The sequence below is a fragment of the Camelus ferus genome, chromosome 4, assembly GCF_009834535.1.
Source record: "Camelus ferus isolate YT-003-E chromosome 4, BCGSAC_Cfer_1.0, whole genome shotgun sequence".
NCBI lineage: Eukaryota > Metazoa > Chordata > Mammalia > Artiodactyla > Camelidae > Camelus > Camelus ferus.
The window spans coordinates 20,467,842-20,489,185 of NC_045699.1; the positions used below are offsets into that span (position 1 = coordinate 20,467,842).

Consider the following 21,344-nt stretch of genomic DNA (forward strand, 5'->3'; position numbering starts at 1 on the left):
GCAGGTTTTTAGGTTTCCTCATTCAATTGAAGACAGGGAGAATCTTCCATTAGTTATTCTTGCCTTATGGGAAGAAACTTAACTACACAAAAGTTGTCAGAGTACTTTTCTGTTTGTATGCTATAATTTAATTGTTTTAATTTTAAAATAAAAAAGGCTTGTGAAATCTTTTTAAAACTTTCTTTCAGATATCATAATTTGTCATAAAAACATGACCCTCCAAATCAATCCTCTGACAATTAGTTCACTATACTTTTTATTTTCTGTACAGGATTATACCTCTATATTACTATAAATACTTTAAATAATCCATTTCACTTTACAGCCAAAGTCTAAAAAATTTTTTTTATAAAAGAAAGGTTGTCTTTATGATTTATAAAGAACTGCAGGACATAAACTTGTACTTTCCCTTCCAATTATCTTTATACCAGGGAGTATATCCAGTGTCCTTTCCACAGCTGATACTATTGGATATTGTTAGAGGGAAGTGACAGTAGGAACCTGACAGCTTTGAGGAACAATGAAGGGGCCTTACAGTGACCTATCTGTGCTGTGTTGCTGCTTTCATGATTGAGTTCAGGGTAGAAAAGAAGAAAGCAAAATCTGGAGACAAGAGCTAAGTTGACTAGAGAGAACTGAAGCTAGGATGAGTGTTGAATAGCATATAGAGTCACTTTTCAGTTGAAAAATTATTTAACCCCCTTTCTGTCTTATTTATATGCTTTATAATATTAACAAGTTTTTACCCAATCAGTAGAAATCTTTGGAGGAAAATAACAGACCACAATATTATTAAAAAATGTATAGTTTTCAAGTTATACCTCAATAAAAATATTTTTAAAAAGAACATACGGATTTCAAATATTTGAGAATCCCATGAACAGTAATAAGTATTGACAAAGAAAAACCCACAGTTTCCCTCCCATTGCCCAAAGTACAGGCATAATGATAGTGCACCATCAGGAATGAAGACCAATTAACTAGCCATTTAGTGCCAAGGATGCAGTATACTTTTCTCTTGGGTGTCATGTCTTGGGATCTTCCTTCACAGATGTAAGGCTCCTGTGCCTATTCCTTCATGGAAGAAGGCTCTACTTTAATGTCTCTTTTCTTCTCTTCTCTCCCTTCTTTTCTGATTCCATAAAAACAGTTCTCTTCTTATGTTCTCTACTTGGCTCTCTCTGCCATTCAATTTATGCAGTTGTACTTCCTCTTCAGAAGTTGCCCTGGCTTGATCTCATAGGACTGGGTATGCAACTCTGACACTGAGGCAAACTCTTTCTTTGAAAATATCCATCCTTCTAGCAGTTGGTAAAAAAGAATTGATAAAGTCTGAAATAGATGATCTCAACCAGCCTTACTCCGTGGATTGGGACAAACTCTCTTTTATGCCTTAGATCTTATTCCAAATATACATCTCCTACCTGCCTATTTTTATGATGGCTGATTGGACTTCACTTATTTAATAACAATAAGACCACTCAGCTGTGCACTTAAAGAAAGCAAAGGCAACCCTTCAGCCATTTTTAATTTTAGGCCCTGGTCCACCAGTAAATGTGGCTAGAAAAGCCTTCAAGGAGATTGTCTGTCTATTTTTATTTTTCCTATATTTTTGGTGACAAAGCCTCAGGATCTAACAGAATGTTTGTTTTGCTAGGAGCTCTTGTAAGGAGGCAAAGGTTTAGGATGTTCCAAGCCCCCTGGCTAGACACCATGTTATTCTCAACCCATTAATAATAGTCGAGTGAGTTAAAAAATAGTTCCCAAGTGAGTAAATCAGGTAAGGAAACAAATTCACTCATCTGTATAGGTTTAGGCATCCTGATTTATCACAATTGCTTTCAGAAGTTTTCAGAGAGGCACTTTACAATTTCTTTCCTCTAATAGTCCAAATAGCTGGAATAGACCAGAATCTTTTACAAGATTCTGGCCCTTAAAAATTTAATCATACCATCCCTATATACTTTAAAAGTATCAAACATTATAATCCCTAAATTAATTTATTATGCTTACTAGTCTACCTGTTTATTTTTTTGTTGAAGAAATAAAAATGAAAAGACATTAAGAGGATCCCTAGGCGACAGAAAGCAACTTATGTCCAGAAATATCACCCCAAACTCCAAGACCTTTAACTTTGAGGTGCTTAGCCTGAAGTATTCATCTCATATTTTTATTAGTGTTGAGGAACAAGATTACATATTATTTACCTAAACAATTTTGAAAAAGTATATGCTCTGTGACCCAATGACTAATTTGTTTAAAGGATAAAATTTTCCATATTAGTGAATAAGCATACTATTTGCCACTCTGATTGAGATGATAAATTTTAAAAGTGAAAATTCTATTTGTTTATAGCATAAAAACGAGAAGCAAAGAATCTGATTTAACATGCAGTTTAAACTAAAAGGATGTATAACCTAACTCCTTAGTTTCCTGCATTGATACTAGTCCGCGTCATGTAACTGTCACTAAATAGAACAAAAGGTGATAACATACATATTTAGTAACCCAAACATGTTAGATAGTCTAGAAGTTGTAAATGCTGACACAATTCCCATCTATATTTAAATCATACACATGTATATAAATAACAGGCAAAGGGAGAAAAACTATTAAAACTTACATAAATGGCCACAGCATGCTCAGAGGAAGAAAATACACTAGCTTATTTTTATTTCTCTTAATGGGTGCTTCTCTTCTAGAGGAGCCCTCTAGATTATCTGGTAGGTAGTTTTGGGTAGGAGACTAATGATTTGTTACAGAGACCTTGAGGAAAATATGACTCACCTTATTCTTGTGCTCAAAAATCTTTTTTCTCTCTTCACCTTTGTCTCCCTTCCTCATTCCCCTCATCCTACCACTGAGGGTAACTGTTTTTATCTTTTCAGACAATGAAATGAATATTATGATATAAATCAACTTACTAAATGGGAGAAGGGAAAGGAAATAGGACAGTGAAAAAGAAGGTAGAAAGGAGAACTATGAGAAGAGGACGGAAGAAACAGAAACTCGATCAGAAACAGTAAATTAAGAAAACCTAACTCTTAAAAAAGTAAACTTAGTAGAATCAGAGAAACTATTAACGTAATATTTTTTTATTTCAACTCCCCCATATCTTAAAGCTAAGCCTGATTATTATTTGGAAATGATAAAATTCATTTATGTTCGTTATATTTGAAAAAGATTTGCAAATCTTAATTTGTAAGTAAACAATTTCATCTCGTTGTTGCAAGGACTACTGGATTACTCAAATTTATTTTAAAATACCTGGAAAAATACATGTGGAAGAAAAATAAAGACAACTACTAAGTAAAATGCTCTAGGATTAAGGTGAATAATTTGGTGTAAATGAACATTGGAAGTTTGAACAGTAGCATACTGTTTATATATGATAAATAAAGTAATGTGACCATTCCCAAATATAAAAATCCTGAAGTCCACAACTGATACATTTTTGGGTGGTGGGGGAGGGAAGTCTAATAAAAAAAAATCTCTAGTTCAAGAAGTTAAAAACTGCAGTGCTGTAGAAAAATGGAAAAAACCAAATTTGTACTATCAGGGAAACAGTGGCTGAAGAATACTGATGGGGGCTCTCTTCACAAAGGATGATATCATGCTGAGCTCCCCTTTCACCAAAAAGAATGCAATTGAATTTTGTGAATAACATTTAACTTAGACATCAAGATACATTTCCCAACATAAAAAGTTATTGAGTATTGAAAAAATTTTGAGTAAAATGAATAATGTAAGTTTATAGAATCTTTACAGAACCCTTTAAGGATAAGTCCACATTACTCCATGTATAACTGAACTGCACTGTGGGCTTTATAACAAGAGTTTAGCATTGTGGGTTCTGGATTCAAGATTAGCTAGATTTAGCACAAGGAACTATATTTAATATCTTATAAAATAACCTATAATGTAAAAGAACCTGAAAAAGAATATATATGTGTGTGTGTATACATGTATAACTGAATCACTTTGCTGTATGCCTAAAAACATATTAAATCAACTACCCTTCAGTTAAAAAAAAAATTATCTAGATTTGAATTCTAGCACCTGGTAGCTATTTGACTTTAATCCTCAGTTACTTGATCTACAAAATAATAAGGGATAGTAATAATATATCACACAGGGTTGGTGTGGGGCTTAAATATGAGGCAAAATCCCTTTTCCCAGGGGCTGATATACAATAGCTCAAATAAATATTAACCATTATTATTATATGGTTGGTGGAGGTGACTTACATTTGTATCTCAGCTTAAATAATATATTTTTAAAATAATGTGTGAAAATGTAAACACAGATTCTCCCTGGCTTATCATATAATTTTATATTCTTTATTTATGATTATGTTCCAACTGGAAGGACTTCCAAGTTGTATTCTTAGTTCTTCCACATTTTTATACCACTCCAGAACCTACTCAGCCAAATAGTTAAAAATTAAATGTACTAGAATAATCTTTAAATTAAGATAGAAATATATGCTTATAAGGTTAAAAAATACTACAACAATTCAAATAAACATCTATGATTTTTAAATTGCATTATTATAGTAAATGGGATAGTGTTGTACATAAGTCCCCAAAGTTCAATAACTTAATATTTATTGATCATTTTTCATGTGGTAGGCAGGTCTCCTTCAAACTCCATTATCCCTTGTGTTTTCTTACTATTTAATCACTTAAACTGGCTATCTTTATGTATGAACTAATTAAGAGTGACTGCACAAAATTAATATAATGTCACTAGCTTTTTCGTAAAAAGAATTGTTTCCTGGGGGTATCTGTGAGTGTGTGTGTGTGTATACACGTTCAATATTCTCTAATACTAACACTAATAGTCTAAACTGACAGGAAAGAGATGTTTATTGCAGCTTTATTTACAATGGTGAAATATTTAAACAGCATATGTGATCAACAATGAAAAAATGGTTAAATAAATTATATTACTATTTCCAAAATAGTTGTATGTTGTGATATTGTTTTAATATAATGTGAAGTGAAAGATACTAGGCTCTTCACGGATATGTTAAAATGTATTTAAAAATCTGAAAGGAAATATTCAAAATGTTAATGGTATTTGCCTCTGAGAGATGGAATTACAAAGGTTTTATTTCCTGTGTTTTTATGGGTAACTATCTGTACGTAGATTACCAAAGAAACATTAACTGTAATATCTACTAACTGCAGGCAAAATTTATAATGTAAATAAATACTCAAGGACTTTTGAATTAAGTCCAGTTAAACATACCAATGAAAACTTTATTAACACTACAAGTATCTAAAATAACATCAAAATTAAAATATTACAATGAGAATTACCATTTCAGAATGAGTATCAAATTAAAAATCAGTGAATTTCTTCCCTCCAACCTCCTGCCCCTTGAGAGGCAACTTCTGAAGAACAGAAAGAAAAGGGAGTTCAAACTGAAGAGAAAAAGAGAACAAAAAAATAGAGCAATACAAGGAAAAGCAAGCCAGTTCTCTAAAGCAGGAGATTTGTTTACTTTTTTTTTCCTTTTTGCATCCATGATATTCATAAGCACAACATACTGTCATCATATCCCTCATTATTACAGATAATGATTCTTGGAGTGGATGATCTTGGGGAAAGGTTTATGTGGTTTCAAAAACTATCCCTAATCAAAGTTCAGGGTATGACAAGTTGTCCAAATAGGAATATATAAGTTCTAACTCTCCAAATTTAGTGAAGTCACTGACTAGGGAATTCTGGTTTCAGCTAGAGTTCATATAGAGGAGTTATGAGAAACAAATTTGTCTCACTGATGTCTTCTTATCTTAGAATAAACATCACTGACATCATTTCATTATGGAGAGTCATTTTTTTATCCTTAACCTAGAAACCTGCTCCAGCTATATTCCCATACATCCTGCTGCTATTAGAATATATATCATTCTTACACCTCCTATTTACTGTCTGCTATCAACAAGATTTTAAGCTCTGAGAGGTGAAGTGTAAAGGCGGTAAAAAGGTCATCTATGTAGACAAGTGGGTTAAGAGATACCAGGCTGTGGAAGCAAGTGCAAAGACCTTGAGGTTGCAGAACCCTTGGTATGTTGAGTGAGAAAAAGTTAAATGTGGCTGAAGTGGAGGGACCAAGGAGAAGAGAAGGCAAGGATGAGACCAGAGAGGTAATGCAGAGCCAGATCGTGTAGTCTCACAGATTATAGTAAGAACTTAGGCTTCTACTAAATGAGACAGGAAACCAATGGAAGGAGTTGAAGAGAGGAGTGACTTGATTTGACTTACGAAGTTTCAGCAAGAACATCCTGGCATCTATGCTGAGAATGAACTCAAACGGAGTAAGGTCAGGAGCAAAGAATCAAAGTGGGAAACTCTTGTAATCATTCAGGTAATACAAGTTAGTGGTCACAGCAGGGGTGGTGAGAAGTAGTAGGATTCCATACACATGGTGAAGGCAAAACTGACATAGCTTAGTTTCAAACATGTGAAGTTTGAGATGCCCTTTAGGCATCCAAGTTAAGAGATGCTGAGTACGCAATTAGATATACTTTCCTAGAGGTCAAGGAAGACATCCAAAGTAGATAATCAAATTTGGGAGTCAACAGCATATAGATAATATGATTTTGAAAGCCTAGGTGGGAGGATAAAATCACCTATTGTATGAATTTGAACAGAGGAAAAAGAGTGCCTAAGATTATGGCTTGGAACATTTTAACATTTAGAGGACAGGCCAACTAAGGAAGACGAGGTAAAAAAAACAAAAACAAAAACAAAAACCAGAAAAGGAACAGCTAGAAACTGAAGGAAGAAAACCACACAATTGTGATGTGCTGCAAACAAGGAGAAAAAAAAGTGTTTTAAGGGAGAGCGCCATCAACTGTGACAAGTGTTGCTGGTAAGTGAGACAGACTGCATTCTGTCTATGGTATGTGTATCTCTCTAAATAAACTTGCCTTCACTTCAGTATGGCTTGCTCTTGAATTCTTTCCTGTGTAAGACAATAACCTACTCTCTAGCAAGAGAATGATCCAGTAGTGAAAAGTTAATGCTATAGGAGAGATGGGGAACACCTCCTTCTGTAGGCAAGTTTATAATAACAAAAAGTTGGGGAGGGAGTTCTTAGTAATCATCAAATTACACTCTGGTAAATCCACCTGTACTTCATATGTTCCTGTTGGAGGATGAGGAGGAGGAGGAGAGCAAGAGCTATACGTACAGTCATGGAAATATACCCAAGGCATATTATTTGTTAAATGTAACTCTAAAAAAGTAAAAAAATAAATATAGGATAAATTAATTAATATTAAAAAGTCAGATGCCTAGATGTGTGATATGCATGTATGTACACACACAGTATATATTGCATGGAAAAGGGCTGAAGTAACTACTCAGATGATTACCCCTGGGGAGGGGAATGAAATGAACAGGGATGAGTGAAAGGGAACTCAACTCTGTTAGATTAGCATTATCAGTACTTCTCTATCATTTCAATTTCTATAACAACATATTCATGTAACTTTTGTATAATTAAAAAAAGAAGAAGTAATTTTAAAATACTCTGTTTTCCTAGAAGAACTCTAGGATATACTGTCAAATACTAAGAGTGGAACATCTGGGGCAAGGGCTTCAGGCAGGAGAGCAGAAAAATTAATTTTTTTATACAGTCTGTATTATTTGAAAATTTACCACAACAGGCATGTACCACTTTGGTGACAATCACTTTAAATAAAAATGTTTAAGTATTCAGTTGCTTGAAATGATAGTAAATCTATAAAAGTCTTCAGGTAGATTATAAAAAAGATGGCTGCTCTCTGCAGAGACTGTTAAGAATCAACCAAAAAGGAGAATTAAGGCTGAAACAATTTATCTTAAATTTTGGGTTAAGCAAGGCTGTAAAAGGAATCTTAGAATAAAAGACTGAAAAGGGAAATACCAAGGGAAATACTGTCTTTTTCTTTCACCTTACCAAGTTCTTTCTTGCTGAGAAGAGAAATAGAAAAAGTATCAGCACATGAGAGAAAAGAGTTATGAACATTAAAAACAAGCAGCCATAAGTCACATTTTAATATAAATTGTCATGGGTTGGGGAGTTTCAAGCAAAAATTAAGACAGAGGGAGAAATGTTTGAGTTAAATAAATATACAAGTGAAAAAGAGAAAAAAAAATTAAAGTTACTAATAAGGTCCAGTTTCTCAAGTCATTTTAGCGGTGGAGTCTGGTTTAGCAACAAAAGCATAACAAGCAACCCCACTGTATAAAACAAAAAGATAGAGCTGCTTTATTCAAAGTGGAGAGGATAGGCACTGCCCTAATGCTTGGTATCATCCACGTCCTGGGGAAACTTGAAGGGAACACAGAATTTACGTTGAAAAATCACTGTTCCAAAGCATCATTTAAAAACATGTGCTTAAAGTTCACTTAATAGTTATTTACTTCATATTATTTATAGATTTTGAATTTTCATAGTGCTTCTTTAGGAGAAGAGTAAGTTTAAACAGAAAAAAACCCCAAATAACATAGATTTCACTTTTTAACCTCTCTAAGCCTTGGCTGCCTCAGTTACTAAGAGGAAATAACATCAATCTCATATGGTTGACCTATGTAGAAAGTAAATTATTTCTATAAATAACTTAGTACACTACACAAAACATAAAGAATTCAGTAAGTGTTTTTTTAATCACTAGCTATAATTATTGCTGCTGAGTCAGTCAGAATACCTGGTAAACCTTCTTGAGAAGCTCCTAAAACAAGTGTAAAGTAAAATGACTACTAAAAGAAACACAAAAATAAAGAGGGGAAAATCCTTGGAAAATATTGATCCTGAAGACCTCATCAGCATACCTATTTGTGTTTGTGCAGATTTACCAATAAAATAATGCACAAATTTCATAATAAAAGACTGCTTTAGGTCATAAAGTATAAAATTATACTTGACAGCTAAGTTTTCATTATAAAAGGCTGAATAATCCCATTCCCCAAATCCTTCCTGGTTGGGACGCTACAGTCCTAGTGTATTTCATAGTAGTATCGAAACTCCAGTTTATAAAAACAATATCCTACAGGATAAATTTGCATATATATTTTAAACGTTTCAGCTTTAACAGCGCATAAAGAAAATGCACATGATTTTAGATATTATCAGACTGAATCATACTTCATTTTTAATTTTGAAGAAACAACATAAAGAAATGGTGAAATGTGAAAATTTGAATTCTATATATTTATATAAGCTCATACATATAAATTTACATTTTTATGACAGAATAAAAGCATACTTTTTGATATGATATACTCTCAGCTGTATGAACATTTTCCTGGTTCCTCAGCACTTTCTGTGTGTCCATATTCAGAACCTGAAGTTGCTGGATCAGTTCTGCTTGCTGTGCTGTATGTGCACTGTTCTGTTTATAAAGATTCTGCAGCTCCTGCAACTCTTTCCTGTGCAAAGCAAGCAATAAACAGGGAGAAGCATGAATAAAGATCATCTCAGTTAAATAACTGTGTTCATCTAAGGTTATAGATTGGCTTCAAATTTTTTCATCTATTATTTTTTACTGCAGCAAACATATTAATAAGAGAAATAACATACAAAGTATTTAATATTTATCACATACACCTAGAAAGTACTGATAGTACTACTATGACTTTCAAAGCCAAATACTTATCAATTTTCTTTTATAGCTTGATATTAATAAAAATCCTAGATATACAGACATAGTACCACCTTCTTACTGAAATTAAGTTATACTTCAGTTCCATGAATTGATGAGCACTGATGCCAACAATACTTAGCAGACAGTTCTGAACACAGGGTAACTCAACCTTTAATTTTATATTATATGGAACTATTTATAAGCATTAAAAAGAATCCCAAAAGGCAAATTAACTTTTCAAGCCAAAGTTTCTTAAATCACTAAAGTTCCTTAAAGCAACCTGGGTTGGGATCCCTGTGATTCCTCTAATCCAGCTTGAAGGAAATGATGAAGCAAACAAGTCAGAAGGCAAGAGCGCAATACAACGTGAAATCAGTCCTTCCAACCCACCCAGCATGAATGTCGTAAGTAGGAGGACAAATGAATTGTGGTGATGGTACTGATGGCACTAAGGTCTAACAAAACCACACCTCTGGGATAGAGGTTTCCAGATTCCTGTAGTGGTGAATCCTGTGTGATACAGATCACACAAAACTGGAAAATATTTCATAAAATCAATTTGAAGGGAAAAATATTTACAGAGATATATTTCACAGAAATATACTTTATAGTATATTTTGGAGACTGTTTTTGGAAACTATTTTTATATATTTTAGAGACTATTATTTAGTGGAAACTTTACTATAACCTCAATCTAGTGATTCTATCACATAAGATAAAACTTATAAAACAAGAAACAAAAAAGATACGCAGTTCTTGAAGATGGATGTATATTAAGATGGGAGAAATGAGCTCTGCTTTTTCAGAGGTGTAGAATATTAATGTTCTCCAGACACAACAGCAACCCCTGAACTCACACAGATACATGTACATACATCATCTGTCTTAATCCTTTTGATATAACAAAATATCACAGACTAAGTAGTTCACAAAAAAACAGAAATTTATTTCTCATAGTTGGGGAGGCTAGACGTCAAAAATCAGAGTGCCAGCATAGTCAAGTGAGGGCCCTCTTCCAGGTCATAGACTTCATGTTACATCCTCACATGGTGGGAGGCACTAGGGGGCTCTGGGAGGTCTTTTTGACACAAGTACTATTCCCATTCATGTGGGTTCTACCCTTACAACGGAAGCACTTCCCTAAGGGTCCCACCTCCTAATGCCATCACATTTGGCATTAGAATTTCAACCTATGAATTTTGGATGGACACAAACATTCAGACTACAGCACTTTTTCCTGTAATTATGCAAAAAACTGAAACCTGCAGATAATAATAGTCCAAAAATGGGGGAAGGGAAAGAATGGCACAATGCCTGGAGGAAATGTAATACAAGAAAAAGGAGAGAAGAGACCTATAGTAATGATGCTTGCTGAGTACTGCTATTTTTTAAGAATAACGCTGGCATGAATTATCAAAGGAGATCAGCAAAAGACATAGAATAAAATTCCATCAGCATAATAGTCAAGACACGTTAGCCAGGAGAACTAAGTAAATGTTGCATTTAGAAAGGGGACATGGTGAAAATACAACATATCATCATCTAATACAATGCAAAACACAGAAAACATATTTCTTTTGCAATGCTAGAAGATATTATTTCTTAAAGAGAGGGCCAGAACCAGTAATTGGCTTGGATTTAAGGGTCATTTAGAACAAAATATATCTTTAATCAGAACAAATACACTGGAGTTGGGAGGTGCTCATAATATGAGACACTTGGGAATTAAAAATCAACCAAGGGAAAAGCATATTCTTTACTCTCATCTTCTGCTGTTTTCTGAGCATACTCTCATCTCAGTGAGTGGAATGGAAGCATAATTTTATACTATGTAGGTATGTTTCTTTCTATGTGTCTCCTCACAGCACTCTTTGAAAACTAGATGAGATGAAATGTACAACGTCATAAATATGAAAGTGGAACTTGACCAGTATCAAAAGTAAACAACAAACTAGGCTTTGGAAACTCACACATCTGGACCACTGGAAAACACTGAATTTGTGTAGACTTTTCTTCACTTGAAAATGAGTAAAGAAAAAGAAACAGGACTTATTTAAAAGGAGGAGTACTTAGAATTAAGAAAAAAGAAATTTCCTTGTGCATATTCAGAAGGAAAGTATACCTCAGTAGGAGTTACTGAAGGAATTATAGGAATATAATTATAGTTATAGAAATTATATTCCTATAATTTCTAGACCTAAGTAAGGTCTCGAAAATGTAAGTAACAAAAATCAGTTTGCCTCTCTGAGTTATCTCAATAGAAAGCAAAGATGTGGAGATAATAAAAACTTCTATGAAGGTAGGGACTTTTTTGCTCATTGCTATAAAGAGAGCACCTAGCATAGTTCCTATAGCCTATTAAATATTTATTGTTATATTAGATACACCTTATATACCTTTTCAGATTCAGTGTCACCTGCCACTCTCAGTCCCATGCTCTGCCTCATACTATTAACTACCACTTCAGCCTATAATATTTATACAGCTCATGGTTCTATCACTTGAGGTCAACCAGCTGCATGCCTAGCACATTTGTCTCCTTGTACCACTTCCAGATTAGGATACAATACACAGCGATGGTATATGTTATTTCAGTTATTGTATTCTTCATCTATCTTTAGTTGTTTCTTACATTTTCTAAATCTTTGTTCTAACTCTTTGTTAAAAACTTCTAACTTCCTGCTCTGTGTATCCATTCTCTTCCTGAGTTCTTTGATCATCTTTATGATCATCACACTGAACTCCTTCTCAGGTAGAGTGCCTATCTCTACTTCACTTAGTTCTTCTTCTGGGGTTTTTTCTTGTTCCTTTGTCTGAAACATATTCCTTTGCTACCTCATTTTATCTAAGTTACTACTTGCATTTTTATGTATGTGGTAGGTTAGTTACGTTTCTTGACCTTGGAGAAGTGCCCTCTGTAGGAGGTGTCTTATGTGTCCCAGCAGTGCACTCCCCTCTTGTCACCCAAGCTATATGCTCCAGGGTTTCACCCTAAGAGGGCTGGGTGAGTCCTATTGTGATGGGCTGCCTATGTGGGTGGTCTGGCAGGCTCTTAATCTGGGTGGTTGTCAGGTTTTGCATTGTGCAAATGCTGCTGGCTGCTGTTTAGCAAGGCCTGGTCACGAGGTAACTGATTGCAGAACCCTACGGGGCCCTCGGGGCTAGTGCTGGCTCACTGATAGGCAGAGTCAGGGTCCCAAAGACTTTGGGGCTATTGCCCACCCACTGGCGGTAAAGCCAGATCATGGCAGTCTACTGGCAGTCACAGATGGTTCCTGGAGCCTGACTGCAGGGCCTAGCAATCCCAGAGCCTGTTTCAGATTGTTGGGACTAGGTGGGTATGAGGTCCAGGGTGTCGTGAAGGTTGCATTGGTCTCCTCGTATGCCGGGCTAGGGCCCACCTGGTCCCAGGGTAGGGTCTGGCTTGAGTTGTGAGATCGTAGTTATCTTGCTTCCAATGTCTGCCCGTTGGTAGATGAGGCTGGTCTAGAGGCTTGGTATGGCTTCCTGATGGAAGGTTTCTGTCCACTGGTGAGTGGAGCTGGGTCTTGGCCCTATGGTGGGCTGGGCTATGTCTAGGGGCAAGCCCAGAGGCAGCTGTGGCCTCCTTACTCTTTAGGCAGCCTGTCTGCTAATGGGTGGAGATGTTAGTTAAACCCAAAAACCCAATTAAGTTTTTGGCCTGAGGTGTCCAGCACTGTCACCTGCAGGCTGTTGAATGGGCCAGGTCTTGGAGCTAATGATCCAATACATTAGCTGCCACAGTAGCAATGTTCATGCAGCTAAATGTTCCCCAATATATTCTCCATCAGCGTCTATGTCCCCAGGATGAGCTGCAGCTGTCCCTTCCCTCTCCAGTAGACTCTCCAAGACGAGCAGGTAAGCCCTGGCTAGGCCCCTATCAAATTATTTCTTCTGCTCTGTGTCGCAGTATGTGTGAGACTTCACTTCAAGAGTGAAGTTTCTACTTGCCCTAGTCCTGTGAGGCTCCTTCAATTAAGCCCCACTGGCCTTTAAAGCCAAATTCTCTGCAGGCTTGTCTTCCCGGTGCCGGACCCCCAGGCTGGGGAGCCTGCCATGGGGCTCAGAACTCTTGCTCCTGTGGGAGAACCTCTGTACTATATTCTCCAGTTTGTGGGTTGCCCACCTGGAGGGGTATGGAATTTGATTATATCACAAGTCCACCTCTCACTGGTCTCGCTGTGGTTCCCTCTTTATTTCTTTAGCTGTAGAACATCTTTTCTGGTAGGTTCTGGTCTTTTTCACTGATGGCTGTTGTAAAGATAGTTGTGATTTTGGGGTGCTTGTGCGAGGAAGTGAATTTAGGGTCTTTTTACTATGCCATCTTGGCCATAGTGAAAATGCAGTTGAATTTTATACACTGACCTCATATCTACCAAATGTGCTAAACCCACTTTTTAATTTAAACACTATTTCAATAAATTATTTTTGAGTTTTCTATGTTAATTTATCATACTGTAGGCAAATAATTAGGTCTTTTTCCTTCATTTCCAGTTATGCCTTTTTTTATTCTTACCTGACCATATACTTAATATTTCTATGTGCTAGACATTACTTTGCAAAACTGTAGACATAATTTGAGAACAGAACTGTTTTATCATCCTCAAGAGATAATTTACACTTGCTTCTTCTAAGTGCTTGGGAACACCAGCAATCCAGATGCATTAATCCAACTTCAGGATTCTGACTTTCATGATATTCCTAATCAAAATTATGACTGCTCTGTCTTGACCTTTCCTTTTTTCTTTTCTTTTCTTTTCTTTTCTTTTTCCTTTCCTTTCCTTTCTTTCTTTCTCTTTCTTTCTTTCTTTCTTTCTTTCTTTCTTTCTTTCTTTCTTTCTTTCTTCTTTCTTTCTTTCTTTCTTCTTGCTTTCTTTCTATCTTTCTTTCTCTTTCTTTCTTTCTCTTTCTTTCTTTCTGTCTTTCTGTCTTTTCTGTCTTTTTCTTCCTTCCTTCCTTCCCTCCCTCCCTCTCTTTCTTTCTTTTTCTTTCTTTGTGGGAGATTCACAACTAATTTCTAAGAAAAATTCTCAACTCAACTGACAATAGCCTACCTTCTCAATGGAAGGTACATTATTCACTTAGACCACACTCCATGTAATTATAGAATTATTTAGTTAGACAACCTAACTGGTTAGCAATTTTTATGCAAATTCTAAGTCTATATTGAGATGTTTGTATACATTTTATATATATATGTATATACACACACACACACACTTATTTATTTATACTCCAACTCAAGGTAAAAATTTTAAGAAATAGTTCACAACAATATTCCATAGCACAATGGGTGACGTGGATTAAATATTCAATAAATATGCAAATAATTAGGAATTCAAAGAAATAAACCCACAAAGAAATAAAGTCAGGTCAACGCCATCATTTATCAACAAGGAAAAGTGCATAAGAAGTATCTAAACCACTTTTCCTATATTTATGATTTATGTGTCTTTTGTACCATATACAGGTTCAATAAAGTAATGCTGGTATATCATAATGACTACACATATCCCCATGTAAGAAATAAAAATGAAACACAGGCAACATGTAGTATATTCAACAGGTAACTCTTGTTCTAAAAACTTCAGGAAAAACACTGAAGGCATCTCAACTACTACCCTATAATGAGGGTTTGAGTCAAAGTCCTCTGCCCCAATCTTCCAACTTTGTGCTATTTCCTCTGAATCCTTATAATCAAACTCTTGAAATTATACACAGTCCATTCTTTTAGCATCTTGTAAGAAAATGTCCACCTATGGACATTACTGCCTTACTTACTGTAGCTTATAGCCCTTACCTTATACTAAATTCAAGTACACAAATGCAGGGGCAAAATTCAGTAGAAAATATAATTATTCAAATTTCATTCATATAACACTGCACTGTATCCTAGAATGAATCCCATATTCCATCCAATAGTTTAGCTCCATCATACTCTAAAATGGAAAAGTCTTGTTGGAATATTTCATTGCAATTACAGTTGCCATATTTTAAGAATATTGATGATACAAACACTGACAAAATGGAATGTATTCAGAAAGGTAACCCAAAACAATATAACATCTGTAAAATATATACATAAACACTCCGAGAAATAGAAGTAGTTAATAATTATATATCAATAAAAAATGTTAAAAAAATAAAAAAACCACGTTTGTTCAAGTAAAAAAAAGTAGTTAATAAACTAATGAAAAAGAAAATTATTAATAAAGTTATCTTCTATTATTTGAAGGTCTGAATTACAGAACAGAGATTAGAGTGTCTCAGATTCTCTAGATAAGGAACCAACATAAATGGGTGGATATTGCAAAAACGTAAATTTCAACTAAATATATGAAACAGTGTACAAATTTAAACAATATGAATTTTTTTTAAATCCTAAAAAGTACTGAAAAACTTAAAAACTAAAAGCATCAAGCAAAGATTAAAAGCTTTTTTATTGGGTAAAAGCTAGGAATAAATGATAATTTTAAGATTTCTTCTAGAACTAAGATTCTATTACTATTCAGAATTACTTTTCTGACTTCATCAAACTATTGGCTTAAAAAAAATTATACCATGAGTAAATAAGTCAACCACTATATATCTGTAAAGTTTACACTTTTCTTTACCCCTATGGGTATGTGACACAATGGATTTTTGCTTTAAAATATATATATATATATATATATATATATATATATATTAATCTGTTACTCAAACAAAAATTCTGCCCTGATATATAAATCTTGCAATACACTAAATACATATATAAATAAATATTTAAGTCTTTACATTTATATATGTCACAATTATATATGATGTTAATTATAATTATATATCATATGTAAACACAACATTTATATACAGTATATTACATATATATATGACATATTTATATGGGTAGCACCAGAGAATGAAAGTGTGCTTATACAGGTATGTGATAAATTTTAATTGTATGATTTATTTTAAATAGCTTAAGTGTAAAAGTTTATATACATACATACATATGTTTATATATGTATAACATATGTATGTATATGTATATATATTTATGATTTATTCAAACACTATTTTCTGATAAAGATAATTATAATATAATACATAGTTTAAGATCTTTCAAGTACTTCCACTTTATGAGTAGTATTACAAAAGTAAGTATTTTGATATAGAAAAAAAATTTCACAAACTAAAACTATTTAGAACATACCAAAATAAAAAGTCAAAACTGGATTACTCTTTATTGTTCATTATAATAATAATAAATATTATATATATAACACACAGGTAGGAATTTTAGAAACAAACAAATGAATGCATCGTCCTTGTTAAAAATTGAAACAAAAAATGTAGAATAGATAAACAAGACTGTACTGTGTAGCACAGGGAAATATATACAGGATCTTGTGGTGGCTCACAGCAAAAGAGAATGTGACAATGAATATATGTATGTTCATGTATAAGTGAAAAATTGTGCTCTACACTGGAATTTGACACAACATTGTAAAACGACTATAACTCAATAAAAAAGGGGGCAGGGGGTGGGAAGGGATAGACTGGGATTTCAAAATTGTAGAATAGATAAAAAAGATTACACTGTATAGCACAGGGAAATATATACAAGATCTTATGGTAGCTCACAGAAAAAAAAATGTGACAATGAATATATATATGTTCATGTATAACTTGAAAATTGTGCTCTACACTGGAATTTGATACAACATTGTAAAATGATTATAAATCAATAAAAAATGTTAAAAAAAAAACAGACTGAGAACTGAAAGGAACAATAAAAGATGCTTCCTGCTTGAAAAAAAAGAAATCTTTGAGCACACTTTTCCCAATTCTGTGAAACTCCCGATTTTCCCAGTTTGTTTCCCAAATTTGTTTGTTCGTTTGTTTATTTATTTATTTGTTTATTTATTTATTTATTTATTTATTTTGAGTTATAGTCAGATTACATTGTTGTGTCAATTTCTGGTGTACAGCACAATTTTTCAGTCATACATGAATATACAATTCCAGGTAATTTCAATGCACAAACATAAGTACTTACAGAAGACATACTGTTGTCATTTTGGGGTGCTGATAATAAACAAAAATGCTGACATTCTGACTAAGGACATTTCTATAATGTTAAATTAATGATTGAGTATACTTGCCTGACCAAAGTGATATCCATTTCCTTTTGGATAAGTTCAGTCTGTTTATTATTCAACTGTAATGATAGAGCATTATATTTACTCTGTGACACTTCAATTTCTTTCTTTGCTTCCATTAAACTGTCTTCAAAGGCCTACAAGAAGAGTACTTTTATCACAATCAAATATAATAAATATCAAATAAATAAAGTTAATAGTCTGTTATATTTAACTGAATAATGTACAAAATGACAGTGAAAACTTGGTAGGGTTTTAAATTATACTTTCTTGTTTTCATTAAATTATAAAATTTTTAGTACAATCAGCAACTTTCACACCAGTCATAGGTTACTTTTTTCAGAAACTGTAAAACTATCATGACTTCCTGGTGAAAGTTAAGAATCTAAAACAAATAAACTTGAAAACCTATATAGAAATGTACTTATTAAAATTATAAAAAGGAAAGTATTGTACAATAAAAAAGTTGTTAATTACATGAACAAAAAATGAGCTCATTTATTTCAACATTAATCAGGACGAATGGCAGATATTTTAGTATTTCCTGCATTATTTAAATGCAGACACATAGATACACTCAAATAAGAAAAAATGGTACTATAAAAATATCAAAATAATCTTAACAATGTTTGAGATTCAGATCATGCTGAGTTCTCTTGACTATGATGAAATTTCACCTAAAGTTCTTCAAAACTGGTCTTTTCTTCCTGACAATTTGCTAAATCTTTTTTTGTTTTGAAACAATTTAAAAACTGATGTTATATTTTCTCAAAAAATATATCATAAAATTAATTTTAATTATTTTCATAAAGTATGAAATGAATATTTTACCTAAAACTAGACTATGCCCATATATACACTATATGTTCATTATTTCTAAAAATGAGCACCAGGTTTTAGGTCAACCACTAGAAATCTACTCTAGCAAAGCTCCCATACTTCATATATTAACCCTGTAGTAACAAGAGTGATCCTTTAAAGACAAAAATATTAGTTTTCAGCCAAGATAGCACTCTGAGTACAGGCATATCTCGTTTTATCATGTTTCACTTTATTGCACTTCACTGATATTGTATTTTTTACAAATTGAAGGTTTGTGGCAACTCTGCATCAAACAAGTCTATTGACGAAATTTTTCCAACAGCATTTGCTCACTTCATGTCTCTATGTTTTGGTTATTTCCACAGTATTTCAAACTTTTTCTTTATTATTGTATTTGTTATGGTGATCTGTGATAAATGATATTTGATGTTAATAATACAACTTCTAAAGGCTCAGAATGATGGTTAGCAGTTTTTAGAAATAAAGTATTTTTAATTAAGGTATGTAAATTGTTGTTTTAGACATAATGCTATTACACACTTAAAAGACTATCGTGTAATGTAAACCTAACGTTTATATGCACTGTGAAACCAAAAAATTTGTGCAACTTACTTTATTACAATATTCATTTCGTTATGGTAGTCTGGAACCAAACCGACAATATCTCTAAGGTATGTCTGTACTTCTTAAATTCACATTTACTTAAAAAGAGTAAAGATAGATACATAGGTAGGTGGGTGGGTAAATGGAAGAAAGAAAGAAAAAGTGAGAAAGAGAGAAAAAGAGAGAATGAAGAATGAGAAGAAAGGGAAGGGAAGGGGAGACAAGAGTAGGTAAGGGAAAGAAAAAAATGACAAGTGTTGTCTGAGAGGTGGAGAAGTTGGAACTTCAGTACACTGTTGGTGGGACTGTAAAAATACTACAGAAAACAATGTGGGGGTTCCTCAAAACATTAAAAACAGAACTACCATACAATCCAGCAATCCCAATTCTGGGTATATCTTCAAAAGAACAGAAAGCAGGGTCTTGAAAACGTATTTATAAACCCATATTAATAGCAGCACTATTCACAGTAGCCAAGTAGAAGCAACCCAAATGTCAAATGAATAAACAAAATGTGCTATATACATAAAATGGAGCAAACTGGAGCCTTAAAAAGAAAGGAAATCCTGTTACACGTTACAACATGGATGAACCTTGAGGACATACTAAATGAAATAAACCAGTCACAAAAGGATAATTATTGAATGATTCCTCTTAAATGAGGTATCTAAAGTAGTCAAATTCATAGATACATGGAGTAGAATGGTAGTTACCAAGGCCCAGGGTGAGGAATCAGTAGGAGTCATTATTAATAAACAGAGTTGCAGGTTCGCAAGTCAAAAAAGTTCTGGTGTTCTCTTTTACAGCAATGTAAATAAACTTAACACTACTGAACTGTAAACTTAAAAATGGTTAAGATGGTAAATTTTATGTTATGTACTTCTTACCACAATAAAAAAAGGAAGGAAATTCTGACATATGAATCACTATGGATGGAACTTGAGATAATTATGGAAAGCCAAATAAGCCAGTTACAAAAAAAAATGTATGAGTCCACTTATATGAAGAATCTTGAGTAGTTAAACTCACAGAAATAGAAAGTAGAATGGTGTATGCCAGGAGCTTGTTGGTGGGGTAGGGGGTAAGTGGGAAGTTGTTTAATGAACACGTTTCACTTTTGGAAGATGAAAAGGTTCTGCAAATTGGTTGCATAGCAACATGAATATACTTACCACTGCTGAACTATATACTTTAAAATGATAAGGACTGTAAATTTTATGTTATGTGTATTTTACCACAACTTTTAAAAAATCTACAGACACCCAGATTTAATTAGATTAGACTGCAGGAGCTTTTTAGGATGATGTAGTCCCATTTGTTTACTTTAGCTTTTGTCTCCCTTGCCTGAAACAACATATCCAGAAAGATACTGCTAAGATCAGTGTCAAAGAGTGTATTGCCTATGGTATCCTCAAAGAGTTTTACAGTTTCATGTCTTATGTTTAAGTCTTTAATCCATTTTGAGCTGATTTTTATGTATGGTGTGAGATAATGGTCTGGTTTCATTTTTTTGCATGGGGCTGTCCAGTTTTCCCAACACTATTTATTGAAGAGGTTATCCTATTCCCATTGTGAGTTCATTGCTCCTTTGTTGTATATTAATTGTACATGTATGCATGTGTTTATTTCTGGGCTCTCGATTCTGTTCCACTGATCTATGAATCTGTTTTTCTCACAATATCATGCTGTTCTGATTAGCATAACTTTGTAGTCTAGTTTGAAATCATGGAGTGTGATACCTCCAACCTTGGTCCTTTTTTTCAGGATTGCTTTGGTTATATGAGGTCTTTTGTGGTTCCATAAAAATTTTAGAAATGTTTGTTCCGTTTCTATGAAAAATGTCCTTGTGGTTTTGAAAGGGATTGCACTGAATTTGTTGACTGCTTTAGGTAATATGGATACTTTAACAGTGTTAATTTTTCCAACCCATAAACACAGTATTTTTCAACTTATGTGTCTCCCATTTCTTTCAACAATGTCTTATAATTTTCAGTGTTCAGGTCTTTGATCTCAATTAAATTTATTCCCAGGTATTTTATTCTTGTTGTGATTGTAAATAGGATTGTTTTCTTAATTTCTTTCTTCTAGGTCATTGTTAGTGTATCAAAACAACAGA

The 21,344-nt window shown here is 33.6% G+C and overlaps 1 protein-coding gene across 4 annotated transcripts in view; it reads right to left on the minus strand.

Moving 5' to 3' along the window:
• Positions 1 to 21,344, minus strand: part of CNTLN (centlein) — a 247,841-nt gene that overhangs the window by 165,276 nt on the left and 61,221 nt on the right. For all 4 annotated transcript variants that reach the window (XR_004319147.1, XR_004319146.1, XM_032477635.1 and 1 more), the window contains exons 6-7: positions 17,807 to 17,940; positions 9,264 to 9,426 (exon numbers count right to left, since the gene is read on the minus strand). Coding sequence is in view for 2 of the 4 variants with exons in the window: in XM_032477635.1 (XP_032333526.1) it covers positions 9,264 to 9,426; positions 17,807 to 17,940 (297 nt within the window). In the remaining 2 variants the exon portion in view is untranslated. The remainder of the gene's footprint in view (positions 1 to 9,263; positions 9,427 to 17,806; positions 17,941 to 21,344) is intronic.